General features: G+C 42.5%; 1 protein-coding gene across 8 annotated transcripts in view; it reads right to left on the bottom strand.

Moving 5' to 3' along the window:
* The window catches only part of LOC122426679 (SPHK1 interactor, AKAP domain containing), a 193,133-nt gene extending 179,105 nt beyond the window's left edge, over positions 1-14,028 (bottom strand). For 2 of the 8 annotated variants that reach the window (XM_043445774.1, XM_043445775.1), the window contains exon 1: positions 13,454-14,027. In XM_043445774.1, the coding sequence (XP_043301709.1) occupies positions 13,454-13,935 (482 nt within the window). In that variant the 5' untranslated portion in view covers positions 13,936-14,027. Of the gene's footprint in view, positions 1-9,591; positions 9,636-13,115; positions 13,230-13,258; positions 13,375-13,453 lie in introns of those variants that run through there. The other 6 variants (XM_043445776.1, XM_043445777.1, XM_043445780.1 and 3 more) reach the window with 6 other exon arrangements.
* Positions 14,029-14,646: the final 618 nt, after the last annotated feature.

Here is a 14,646-nt window from a genome sequence, read left to right as displayed (position 1 = left end):
GTTTCTCATTAGGGAAAACTTGTTTTAAGAAGTTAGGGGTCACCTCTCCCTCATGTCAATGTGCTCAGAATCAGGAAGAGAACTGATCAGTTTGGTAGCCTGAGAGAGGTCCCTCAAGAAATGAAGAGGATCTAGTCACTGGGTGTTGTGTGTCAATTTCCCAGCATGTCTCCTTCCTCACAAAGTTCAACTGCCACCAAGATGAAATGCAACGAGGGCAGGAACTGGGTCTTACTCCATCCCTGGATGGTGAAGGAGCCAGGGGAGAGTGCTGACTGATTAACTTTCCAGTCATCCTCTTCTTGTGGTGACAGGTTACCAAAATCAGTGTTTTGACAACCACTGGAAAGCAGAGAAGCAGTTACTGTGGGATTTCAGGTCTAATGTCATAGCCTATCTTGAAAATTGTGGGGAGTCAAAATAACCTTTGAAAATCCTTTAAGAAGCTTATAAATCATAGCATGTTAGATTTTGCAAAAAAAAAAAAAAGCCTAATAAAGTGTGTTTTTTTTTTCTTTTGGTGTGTGTATGCTATATAGAAATGTGCAATGTGACAGAAATACACATTAACATAAGTTTACCATATTTTTTTTTTTGCCTTTTCATACTGTTCATGGTGTTCTCAAGGCAAGAATACTGAAGTGGTTTACCATTCCCTTCTCCAACAAAGATTCTTGAGAGTCCCTTGGACTGCAAGGAGATCCAACCAGTCAATCCTAATGGAAATCAACCCTGAATATTCATTGGAAGGCCTGATGCTGAAGCTGAAACTCCAATATTTTGGCCACCTGATTTGAAGAACTGACTCATTGGAAAAGACCTTGATGATGGGAAAGATTGAAGGCAGGAAGAGAAGGGGATGACAGAGGATGAGATAGTTGAATGGCACCTCTGACTCTATGGACATGAGTTTGAGCAAGCTCTGGGAGTTGGTGATGGACAGGGAAGCCTGGCGTGCTGCAGTCCATGGGGTCGCAAAGAGTAGGACATGACTGAGCAACTAAACTGAACTGAACTACCATATTTTTAAAAATCAAAGAGAGGAAGAGAAATGGGAGAAGGAAAGAAGGAAAATGAACATGTAGTATTGAATTTGTATGAGTTAAATGTGTGCATGATGCAGTTGTTGTTCAGTCACTAAATCATGTCCCACTCTTTGTGATCCCATGGACATTGGCCTGCCAGGCTCCTCTGTCCATGGGATTTTTCAGGCAAGAATGCTGGGGTGGGTTGCCATTTCCTTCTCCAGGGGATCTTCCCAAACCAGGAACTGAACCCACGTCTGCTGCATTGACAGGTGGATTCTTCACCACTGAGCCACCTGAGAATCCCACATGATGCACTATGTCCTTAAATAGCAGCAGCTGTGTGAGATTGTGAAATGGGAAGGGTGTGAACTGACACCAGGATGACTGAGAATCCTAGTTCACACCCCATGTCCCTAGGATGGGAGACCTACAGGCCACACTGTATTTATTGTTATTACCTGGGGCTGGCCCAAAGGACCTGGTTCCTGACTGCTTCATGAATTAGTCAAGGTGAATTCCATTCCTCCCTTTCTCCAACCCCATTCTTGTATTACTACACCAAGAGTATACCGTTAGATAGTGATGAGGATCTTTTGAAGTTCAGAGCAAGACAAGAACCTGTGAGATCCTTTGAAAACCTTCACAAGCGAGTCACCCACCCACCGGACCACCTGCCATTTCAACCCCAAAGGTGGCAGGGTCAGATATAGTGGGTTGGGTGATGCTGCATTATCAAACAACTCCAAAATCTCAGGGGGTTAAAATGACAAAGATCTATTTCTTGCTTATCCTACATAGCCATCATGATTTACTGGGGGCTGTGTTCCACACTGTGCTCCTTCTGAAACTCAGGCTGATGGAGCAGCCACTATGTGAACTCATTACCTAGCAGGGCAGAAAGCAGGAGAAGTGAAACAAAATCATATATGGGCTCTTTAACACTTCCACCTGGATGAGACACATGTCTCTTCTGCACACCTTGCATTGAAGTGAAGTGAAGTGAAAGTCACTTAGTCATGTCCAACTCTTTGCAACCCCATGAACTATACAGTCAATGGAATTCTCCAGGCCAGAATACTGGAGTGAGTAGCCTTTCCCTTCTCCAGGGGATCTTCCCAATCCAGGGATCGAGCCCAGGTCTCCCGCATTGCAGGTGGATTCTTTTCCAGCTGAGCCACGAGGGAAGCCCAAGTATACTGGAGTGGCTGGCCTAGTACTTCTCCAGTGGATCTACCCGACCCAGGAATCAAACTGGGGTCTCCTGCATTGCAGGCAGATTCTTTACCAACTGAGCTAGGAGGGAAGCCCCACCTTGCATTGGCTCAAGCAAATCATGTGATCATACCTTGTACAAAGGAGACAAGCAAGGACAACCTGGCTTTATGCTTAGGAACACAATTGGAAATATTTCCTGACTATCACTAATGACCATTGCAATATAGAGATGTGCCAAACAGTGAAATCTGTTAGGTCTTCAAGTACACCCCAATCCGGCCTTATGTTATTGAATAAGATTCTGTAATTGGGTGGTTGTTTCACTTTGGCTACATTGAATGAATTGCATATTGCAGTGGAGGAACAAACAGTCCTATCACTCTTCCCTTTTATTTAATAAAGAAGGAGGGTGAGGAGAGGGAGAAAGAGGGAGAGAGAAATTACTCCTAGTAGCCTCTCAAGTGCAATTTGAAAGCCAGCATGATACACTTTTTTTAGTTTAATTAATGCTTGTGATAGAACAATGGGCCTAAAAAGATGTTCATGTTCAAATCCCCACTATCTAGGAATATTGTTACATGGCAAAGCAGAATCAAGATTCTAGATGGCGTTTAGGTTATTAATCCATGACCTTGATATTTGGACATTATCCTGGACTGTCTGGGTGGATCCAATGTAAGCACAAGGTTTCAAAAGTGGAAAAGAGAGGCTGAAGAGGAGGTCAGAAGTTAGAAGAATGGGATGTAAGAACTCAACCCACCATTGCCGACTTTGAAGACGGAGGAAGGGGGTCATGAGGCAAGGACTTCCAGCAGTTTCCTGAAGTTGGAAAACACAAGGAAATAGATTCCTCCTAAACCTTCCAGATGCTGAAGCTGAAACTCCCATACTGTGGCCACCTGATGCGAAGAACTGACTCATTGGAAAAAAGCCTGATGCTGGGAAAGACTGAAGGCAAGAGGAGAAGGGGAAGACAAAGGATGAGATGGTTGGATGGCATCACCGATTCAATGGACATGAGTTTGAGTAAGCTCCAGGAGTTGGTGATGGACAGGGAAGCCTGGCATGCTGCAGTCCACGGGGTCACAAAGAGTCGGACATGACTGAGTGACTGAACTGAACTGAAACTTTCCAGAAAAGAATGCAACCCTGCTAACGCTTTGATTTTATCCCAGTGTGGCCCATGTCAGACTTCTGACATACAGAATCATAAAATAATGTATTTGGGTGCTAATCTACTGATTTGGTGGCAATTTGCTGAATTAATATAGAAAATGAAAATAATATCTTTACATTTAAAAAATTGTTGGCCATACTGCCAGGGATCTCAGTTCCCTGATCAGGGGTCAAACCTACGTCCCCTGCAACGGAAGCACTATGTCTTAACTGGACTGCCAGGGAACTCCCATATGTTTACATTTCTAAAGACTAACTTTTATTCCAAAAGCCATGAATACTCTAAGAATTTCTGTTAACTATTTCAAGATATCAGTAACATGTATTTAAAATGAAAGGAATAAAAAGAAGTACATTGGTCTGTATGCTATTTTTTTTCCAAGAAGAGTTCTCTCAAGCCATTTGTTTGGATATGTCACTTTTTCTTTCTCAGGCAGGAACGCAGCATGGTTTTCAGGTAGAGGTGTTAGCGTCTGAATTTTTAGACTCCACTGGATATAGATACAAACTTTTAAATTAATGTCTTAATTTTTTAGTCCATCATGCTCTAGGTTTCCATTGCTTTCTTATGGCTGACTCAAAATTTCTTCGAGCATCCACCTGTCTTTGCAGCTGCTTTTGATTCAGAGGCCATATGTTGAGAAAGATGGAATCAAAAAGCATTCAGAAAAAATAATGACATTTTAAAACTACTTGGTGACCTTATGAAGGGCAAGAACCATTTCTTACTCATCATTATGCATGCTTCAGTAGCTTTCTTGGAGATAGGAGGTCAAAAATGTCTGAAATAAATAAAGCCATATGGCATCAATAAGAGTCCTGGAGGCCTCCAGAGTGGGAATGTACATACATTAGGAAGTACAGAGTAACAGTCATATAATCAGACAACATAGGATTTGGAGTCTAAAAACCAAGGGTGAAGTATGGCATCTGTCACTCACTAGTTGAATGACCTTGGGTGAGTCATTCAACCTCTCTAAGCCTAAGCGTATTCTTTAAAACGTGCATTAAATAGTAGCACTGACTTCCAGTTTCCACTTGGGGAAATGTTATCCTACCAAGGTATCTGGGTTTCAGTAAAAATATTATAAGCCACATGAAAAGGCAAGGTAAAAATGCTCTTCCAGGGGATAAAGCAACATATCGAACCAGCCTATTACAATTTTAGCTTAATATTTTCAGAATTAATAATAAGACATCAAACCACAGAGAGAAGCTCAGAGAACACGGGGCAGGATAAACACACACACACACACACACACACACACACAAACAAATACACACACACATACACACACACACACATAAACACACACAAACACACACACACATACACACACATACACACAAACACACACAAACATACACACACACACACATACACACACACACAAACATATATACTCACTCGTTGGCATATCACATTAAAACTGCTCCAAACAAGAGACAAAAAGAAAATTAGGAAGACAGGCAGGGGAAAAAAACACACGTGACATAGAAAGGAACAAAGATAAGAATGAAAACAGTTTCTTGGCAGAAACCACAGAAGCCCAAATACAAAGGAATGACATCTTTAATACAATGAAAAGAAAGTTTTTTCTACCCAGGACTCCATACTCATAAAAAGTATGATTCAAAAAGTGAAGGAAAAACAGACATTTTAGATAAATAAACACTGAGAGAATTCACTGCCAGCAGACCTGCATGATAGCGATGTGAAAGGGAGTTCTATAGACAGAAAGTATGAGACAGAGAAGCTTGCCTCTATACAAGTAAGTGTCAGAAATTGAGGGTAAAATAAAAACCACTTTTTCTTATTTTTGATTTCTAAAATATCCAACTTTTTAAAGCAAATATAGTAGCATTAAATAGTGTTTATAACAGAAATAAAAATAACATATATGACAATAGCACACAGGATCAGAGAAGACAATTTGGACACGTAATTGTAAGACCCTTCCACTGGGTGTGAGGTAGTATATTACAATTTGAAGGCATATACTGTTAAAATGATGCACTCAGCATGTCAGCAAATTTGGAAAACCCAGCAGTGGTCACAGGACTGGTAAAAGTCAGTTTTCATTCCAAATCCAAAAAAGGGGGTTTGGATATCCTGCCATTTGTTACTGCAAATGGCAGGATATCCATCTCTCTCATGGATAAATAATATTCACGTATCTTCCACAGTTCAAGGGGTCACAAAAAGTCAGACATGACTGAGTGACAAACACTTTTACACTTCATGCATATAAATATTTACTCATTCACTGTTGATGAACACTTAGGCTGTTTACATACACTGTCTATTGTGTATAAGGCTGCAATGAACACTAGAGTGCAGATATCTCTTCAAGATCCTGCTTTCTTTCTTTCTTTCTCTCTCCACCCACCATCCCACCACGTGTCTCTCTTTTTATCTTCACCTAAAACGAGATGGCTGGCTCAAATGGTCATTCTACTTTCAATTTTTGGAGGAATCTCCATACAGTTTTTCATGGTGGCTGTACCAATTTACTTTTCTACCAACAGTGTAGAGGTTCCCTTTTCTCCACATCTTCACTACCATTTGTTATCTCTTGCCATTTTAATGATAGCCATTCTAACAGAGGAACCTTCCTTGATGGCTCAGATGGTAAAGAATCTGCATGCAATGCAGGAGACCTGGGTTTCATCCTTGGGTTGGGAAGACCCCCTGGAGAAGGAAATGGCTATCCACTCCAGTGTTCTTTCCTAGAGAATTCCAAGGACAGAGGAGTCTGGCGTGCTACAGTCCTTGGGGTTGTAAAGAGTTAGACACGATTGAGCACAGCTAACATTCTAACAGATATGAGGTGAAAGCTCATTTATGACTTTGATTTGCGTTTCCATGACAATAAGTGTGTTGAGCACTCTTTCAAGTACCTGTTAGCCATTTGCACATCTTTGAAAAATAGGGCTTCCCTGGTGGCTCAGATGGTAAGCGTCTGCCCGCAATGCAGGAGACCTGGGTTTGATCCTTGGGTTGGGAATATCCCCTGGAGAAGGAAATAGCAACCCTCCAAGAACACTCCAGTGTTCTTGCCTGGAAATTCCCATGGACAGAGGACGCTGGTAGGCTACAGTCGATGGGGATGCAAAGAGTTGGACATGATTGAGCAACTTCACTTTCACTTTGAAAAATATGTTTATTCAGTTTTTCTGTCCATTTTAAAACCAGATTGTTTAGATTTGTTGCTGTTGTTGTTTGCTATTGAATTGTATGAGTTTTTATATACTTTGGATATTATCTTTTATCATATATATTATTTATAAATATTTTCGCTCATCCCATGTTTTCCTTTTCATTTGTTGATGGTTTCCTTTGCTGTGCAGAAGCTACTTAATTCGAGGTTATCTCATTTATTTTTGCTTTTGTTGCTTTAGTTGGTGGCTTTTAACACAGCCCTATCTAGAATCATAATAAATGTGAATGATCTAAATTTAAACACATCAATTAAAAAACATTGTCAGATAAAATATAAAAGTAAGATACAATACCCTGTCTACAAGAAACAATTTTAAATATGAAGAGACAGATTATAAGCAAAAAGATGGAAAATGGTAACCCAAAAGAAAGCTGGAATAGCTATGCTAATGTCAGACAAAGGAGATTTCCTGTCTGAGTTATGTGGGCTATTCAACAACTAAGACAACAAAAGTAGTAAGTGGTAGAACCAGGATCCTAATCACCATGCTATAGTCTTTACAAAAAAGTTAAGTTTTTATTCTGCCTTCTGTGGGCCTTTTGGAGGGATTTAACAACAAACTAATTGATTCTCTGAGCTGGACTTTTTTTGAATGGATTAGTGTTGCTTCTTGCTGCTTCCAGGCAAGAGTACTGGAGTGGATTGCCATTTCCTTCTCCAGGGGATCTTCCCGACCCAGGGATCGAACCCGTGTCTCCTGAGTTGTAGGCAGACGCTTTACCATCTGAGCCACCAGGGAAACCACCAATAATGGTCATGAACAATAAAGGTCATGGCATTTTAGAAGGTTAGAAGTGAGAGGGATTCAGATCAGTATATGTAGAGTATGCATTACTCTAAACAGGAGGAGGTAGAGAATCAACAAGTCAAACAATCAATTCCACAGCTACAGCCATTAATTTCAGAACAGAACCAAGCACCACATGTCCCAGTAGTCTCCCAATGTCAAATACACCATTTTCCCCCTCTTCCTACAATTCTTTTCAGTTGTAAGCTTTAATTAGAGTAAAACTTCATTCAAATAAATATTAGACAAATGGACCCTTTGTGAATGAGACATTCTCTAATAGTTCATTTACAAATTGATTATCTGGCAGCAGATACACATTTTTCTTTTTTTTTTTTTTTAAATTTTAATTTTAATTTTTTTTTTCCAGTGGGTTTTGTCATACATTGATATGAATCAGCCATGGATTTACATGTATTCCCAATCCCGATCCCCCCTCCCACCTCCGTCTCCACCCGATTCCTCTGGAACCAAAAGGATGGAGATCAGGGACCCCTAAAAGGGTCAAGGTGTGAAATGCAGGGTAAATGGTGGGTTTCAAGACTTTTTAAAATAATTTTTCTGTGGGAAACTGACTTCAGAGTTCCCACCTCTTTTCCAGATGTTTATTACCCTTCAGCAACGTAGAATCTGAGTCCTGAGCATCAAGATTTACTAATTCCCAGTCTTTTTTCCTCTGTCAGCAGCAGCACCTCCTGAGCAGTGCTTCCCTGAGAATTGTAAATTAGAGGATGTGGCCACATCAGCCCTGGTCTTGTAAAGAACATGCATTTCAGTCTAGAGAATAATCTCAAGTTTAGATTTAAGACAGAATCTGATATTTGTCCCTGATCCCCAATTTGTTAAGAGTGATGGCTTCTTTAAGAGTTTCTGATAAATAAAAAACAGAAATGTAAATGTACTCTTAAATTTCTCTGTTTGTTTTGAATTTGAATGGAAGACTTTCATTTACAGCATTGGGTTGTTAGCTCCATTTAAAAAATAGCCTTTTTTTTTCCCCCTCTAGAACTAACATTCTCGGAGACAAAATTTTGATTCTGATGGGCTTTAGTGAAATATTGCTAGGCTAAACTTAGGCTTGGTCAAACTAAACTGATGGGAAATTTAAATTAAAATATCTATTTTTTCAGACATCTCTCTTTAATGTTTTTCTCATTCAGTATGCCATGGGTGGGGGGAGGGATACACTAGGAGTCTGGGATTAACATACATACATTGCTGCTGCTGCTGCTAAGTCGCTTCAGTCGTGTCCAACTCTGTGCGACTCCATAGACGGCAGCCCACCAGGCTCCCCCGTCCCTGGGATTCTCCAGGCAAGAATACTGGAGTGGTTGCCATTTCCTTCTCCAATGCATGCATGCTAAGCCGCTTCAGTCGTGTCCGACTCTGTGCGACCCTGTGGACAGCAGCCCACTAGGCTCCTCTGTCCACGGGATTCTCTAGGCAAGAATACTGGAGTGGGTTGCCATTTCCTTCTCCCTATGCACATGCTAGTATACATAAATAGATAATCAACAAGGACCTACCATAAGCACAGGAACTCAACTCAATATTCTGTAATAACCTAAATGGGAAAAGTATCTGAAAAAGAATGGGCATATGTACATGTATAACTGAATCACTTTGTTGTACACCCGAAGCTAACACAATATTGTAAATCACCTATAGTCCAATAAAAATAAATTATTACTGAAATAGAATTCAGTAAGCCAAACAGAACAAAAAGAACAAAATTATTATAAATGCAAGTGATTTAGAAAATAAAACAAGGCTTCTTTCTTAAATTTGAAATTCAAGCTTAGACATGGTCAAGGTGACAAATTATTTCTGTTTGCAAAAATGATATTTTCAGCATTTGTTGGCTTTAAACAATGATCTGGCTTTTAGGCTGCCCCCATGTGTTCTAATGACATCAGAATTTGTCCAAACCGTGCACCAGGATCTCTTCTCCTCTACCCCCATTTAAAATAATGTGTGAATTTTCAATCAATACAAAAAAAGAAACTGAATTTCAAGTCAGGAGAACTTGTAGATAACTGAGCTTTCTTACATACTATTGTATAAATTTTAAAATCTAATTATTTTCTTCATTTAATTTTTTTTACTTCATTTTTTTTCAACAAATTAGTGGAGGCAATTATATTTGTTGTAATTAACTCACATAGATGTGATGATCAAGTAATTTAACATATGGGATGTCCTCAGTCACTCAGTTGTGTCCAACTCTGCGATCCCACACACTGTAACCCACCAGGCTCCTCTGTCCATAGAATTCCCCAGGCAAGAATACTGGAGTGGCTTGCCATTTCCTCCTCCTATATGGGATAACACAATAAAATACCAACTTTACCATTCACACACTTCCCTGGTAGCTCAGCTGGTAAAGAATCTGCCTGCAATGCAGGAGACCCTGGTTCCATCACTGGGTCTGGAAGATCCCATGGAGAAGGGATAGGCTACCCACTCCAGTATTCTTGGGCTTCCCTGGTGGCTCAGATAGTAAAGAATTCACTTGAAATGCGGGAGACCTGGGTTCGATTCCTGGGTTGAGATCCCCTTCCCCTGGGCTAGGAAGATCCCCTGGAGAAGGGACCAGCTACCCACACCAGTACTCTTACCTGGAGAATTCCATGGATGGAGGAGCCTGGCAGGCAATACAGTCCATGGGGTTGCAAAGAGTCAGACACAACTGAGCGACTTTCACTTTCAACTTTACCATCCACACAATCAGTTCAGTCATTCAGTCATGTCCGACTCTTTGTGACCTCATGGACTATAGCACACCAGGCCTCCCTGTCCATCACCAACTCCCGGAGTTTACTCAAACTCATGTCCATTGAGTCGGTGATGCCATCCAACCATCTCATTCTCTGTCATCCCCTTCTCCTCCCACTTTGAAGCTTTCCCAGCATGGGGTCTTTTCAAATGAGTCAGTTCTTCACATCAGGCGGCCAAAGTATTACCAATATAAGTCAGATCAACTTTCCTTCTGTGAGAGGTAACTGCTGCATTGTAGTATAATGTGCTACGGCAATACAACACATTTTGTCAGTCTGGGATTCTATTCTGTTTTCATAAACCCTAGTTATGTGGCCTTGGCAAATCAAATAAACCTTTTGTAAAAGACATGATGAAAGAATCTCTTCCTAAACTTTTAGATCTAAAAAAAAAGAAACATGTTTGTTTGTTTGTTTTTTAGATTTTGTGTGTTTGTTTTTTCCCTTGAACTGGATTACTAATCAGAAAACAGGTTTTGGGCCTACTATACAACTAACATGGAAACATTTCATGGTTCCATAGCTTAGCTTCCTTCTTTGAGACACCTTCCAGCTTTAATAAACAGTGGTTTTAAGAAAACTGTAATGTAATCCACATAATTTATTGCACATTTAAAGATGAAAATATTCAAAGTAAAAACTAGTTGGAGCTTTCACAGAGGTAAGGTAATATAGAGTAATAACTCAAAAAAACATAAACAATTCCTTTCAAAAAAAACCATCCTTCAAAATTTCTACAGTGTATGAATCAAATAAGATCAATTTCTACAGAATAGTTTGATTAAAATTTCAGTCAATTATATCTTTGATTCATTAAACATTTTAAAATATAAAGGCCCACACAAAACACATATTCTTTAACTAACTTGATATATTAAAAAATCTTTTTGTTTTATCTGTCCCATTGTTGGAGCATCAAATTGCTTTTATAATTCCTAAGAGAAACAATGATTTATAATCACTAACTTAATTTTATTAAATACTGAAATCATATCAGATTTAGACAACACAAATTTTGATTTATAACAATTTGATTTTTCCTCTTTATTTCCATTTTCTTGAAAAGTTTGTAGAGTATACAATCATCAATTATTTAAATTTTGTGGAGAAGTGGTACAATGAATATAATTTCTACACATTGTTTTTAAATTTTAGTTTACTTTTTGCATATCACTATTTATGACTTCCAATTAAATACTTCAGGAAGAAATTGTACTTCTTGTAGTAAATGAAATAGGGGTGAAACTTAACTATTTTTATATTAATAAGGATGCTCATAAAATAGCTGAATTATCACACTGATTTGCGGAAATGTGCTGCATCTTGGCAAATAAACAGTAATATTCAAAAGGTTTATAGCTGCAGCTGGTGTTAATTCTATATTAACATTTTTACAGGCTAATACAAGATACAGAGCAATTTCATGGCAGTTCATTTGCTCTTCAAAAGGTCATTTTACAATCGTGCAGAAATAATAATTTTAAGGAGTTATTGGTATAAAGTATTTCTAATATTTTAGAAAATGCCTCAGCTGTTTAATAGATATATAATCCTGATTCAAGCACCACTGTACTGATCAGCAAAACTGGATTTAGAGCAAGCACTCTCCTCTCAAAAACGTCTGTATTTTATTGGAATGTTGGAATCACACAGCTCACCATTTCCATTCTAAAGACCTTAGGTAGTAGATCAGATGGTGTAGAAAGTGAATCCCCAGTTTGTTCGATTTCAAATGCTTCACACTTTGACCCAAACTAAGTGACAATATATACTTTTAAGCTTTAAAAATTTTTCCTGCAGTTCTTATTGTCCTTTTCGTGCATTAGGATAGAAAGGAATGACTTAGTGGTACTTTGACTGTGTTTGGCTCCACTGATACTGGAGCAGCTTCAGGCGAGGCTTAGAAGCCTTTGTAAGAGCCCTCTGCTAACCCCCAGGGAAGGGATGTTTAAGAGGAAATGCCTGTGGAGTTGGAAAAGCTCTATTTCCTTACAGAATATAAATATTAACACTTCAAGTCTCTAGATGGCAGCCTTCAACACGTTTGAAAAGCGGTGTCCATCCACCCTGACTCCAGTCCCACCTCCATCGCGGCTACTCGGCAACATAGTATCAGCTCCGTGTCTGCTTTAGCCGGTGCAGATGGATTTAGGTGCTCTCCAAGAATTAGAGTTCAAAATGTTTATTCCAGAGCCTGACACTCGGCTAGAAGCTGCCTAGGTGTTTGCTTGGGGAAAATGAGGAAGTAAGGGATGACAGAATAGTCCACACGAAGCCCCTTCTGCCTCGGAAAGGTGGGGCTGTGCGGGCGGCAGAGAGACACCTGCATCCGCGCACAGCAGCTTCCTCTCCTCCAGGAGGAGGATGGACGCTCCGCGCGGAGCAGAGAGAGCGCAAAAGCCCACCTGCCCGGCTGGCGGAACCCCACCAGCGCGACGGCCTCAATTCACCCCTGAGGTTTACGCGGGTAGAAATACTAAAATCTGTTTCCTAAATGCGCAAAGAACTGAGTCTGAGCGCGAGCACGATCAAAGCGAGGAGACAGGACGGAACGCACATCAGGGAAAACGTGTTGCTCCCCACCTGGGCAGCGCCTACGGTGGCCGCCCCCACCTCCCAGCGTGAGGACCCCAGGGCTGGGGTAGTCAGGGAACGCTCGAGGCCTGAGATGCTAAGGAGCCGGGCAGGGGGTGTGGGGGCAACTGAGGCGGGTGGGACTGGGGCGGACTGAGGTCCTTTTGGTCCAGGTCGCCAGCGGGCGCGGTCTAGGTCGGTCGAGAGTTAGAGGCAATAGCCCCCACCTCGACCTCCCCACCAGCAACCGCAGATACTCGCCTAGGGGGTCCGCAGGGTCGGGATGTAGGGGTGCTTTACCCCAATCCTGCTCCCTTCCTGTTTCCATCCCTACCTTGGAACCGCTCTCCCCTCAAGGCGCAAACCCTCTCCGGGCCGGGTCCGCAGAAAGTCCGGCTCCTGGCTTCCCGGGGCCCCCGCCCTAGAGGCGGACACGCGCTCTCGCCCACCCCGTGCGGCTCCGGCGCGCAGGCTCACCCAGCAGCGCTCCCCGTGGGCTAGTGGACAGGGACCGCGAAGCTCCTCGCAGCCCCGCAGCCGGACTTCCTGTAAGTTCCGAGTCCTCGGTGTCCTGGGGAGCCCCGCGCCCCCGGGCCAAGTTCGCGAGCGACTCGGAGCAGAGAACCGAGTTGGATGCGCGTCAGCTTGGGCAGAGGCGAAAGCGGGTCTTACCTTGGTGCGGAGAGCGGGGAGCTGCCATCCATTGTCTGGGGGCGCGTCGAGAGAGGCAAGACGGAAAGTGCGCTCGAGGGACGGGAAGTCTGCGGTGCTAGGACCCGGTTCCCAGAGCGCCGAGACGGACGCGCGCGGGCAGCGAGGCGCGCGGGCAGAGACCACCGCGGCGCGGGGCGGTCGGAGCCGCGCTCCTCCCTGGCAGGGAAGCGTTGAACCCCGCGGCCGTCAAATAGTCTCCTCCCAGTTGTCCCCTCTGAGCTTGCAAGTGCGCTTGGCCAAAGCTCCAAGCGGTCTACCCAGCTTCTGCCCTCCTCCAAGGCAGCCCGGGTCTCGGTAGCCAGAGGCGCCTTACGAGCTTTCCCTGCCTCTGCTGGCGCCCTGCTGAGGTGACTCCGACAGAATTTCTCTCTCCCCGCCTCACAATCCCTTTCCCTCGTCTCTCCCTGGGGTAAAGCCGTCTGAGCCCTGAAGTTGTTCATCCGCTTTGCCACATTCAGGTTCAACTCCTGCCCATGCCCCCCACCCCCCACTGGCCGCTCACCATTCCTTTGAACTGCCTCCCTGAATTTTCGTTCTGTTTGTCTTCTACCAAGGCATGGTTCATCGCTCAGAGCAATGCTCTTTGATCTGCCAGCTGCTTTTGCCTTTACCTGGACTAGATTTGATTCTCAGAATTCTGCATCGAACTCATTTTGCTTAATTGTGACTCACTCATACCTCATCTGTGTGCGCAGAGATTTCAGAAGCTTTGACAGTGGTCATCCGTCAGAGGCCAGCACCCAGACCCACACACACACACACACAATCTGTAAATGTCTGCTTCAGTGTCCTCTTGAGCAAAAAATGACACTGGTTTTAAGAAGGAAGACATTGATGATTGCAAGTGACTGTTAAGATGAAGATACTCTTGATTCTGCTTCATTTTCATTAAAATTTAAAAAAAAAATTAAAAGAAAGCTATGGGACTTCCTGGCTTCCCAGGTGGCGCTAGTGGTAAAGAACCCGCCTGTCAATGCAGGATACAGAAGACACGCGGGTTCCATCTCTGGGTGGGGAAGATCCCTTGGAGAAGGAAATGACAACCCACTCCAGTATTCCTGCCTGGAGAATCCCATGGACGGAGAAGCCTGGGGGTCGCAGTCCACGGGGAGTCGCAAAGAGTCAGACACGACTGAAGCGACTTAGCACAT

This window comes from Cervus canadensis, chromosome 24, assembly GCF_019320065.1.
Source record: "Cervus canadensis isolate Bull #8, Minnesota chromosome 24, ASM1932006v1, whole genome shotgun sequence".
Lineage (NCBI taxonomy): Eukaryota > Metazoa > Chordata > Mammalia > Artiodactyla > Cervidae > Cervus > Cervus canadensis.
Note: the sequence above shows the minus strand (reverse complement) of the source record. Positions and strands in the feature narration are given on the sequence as shown.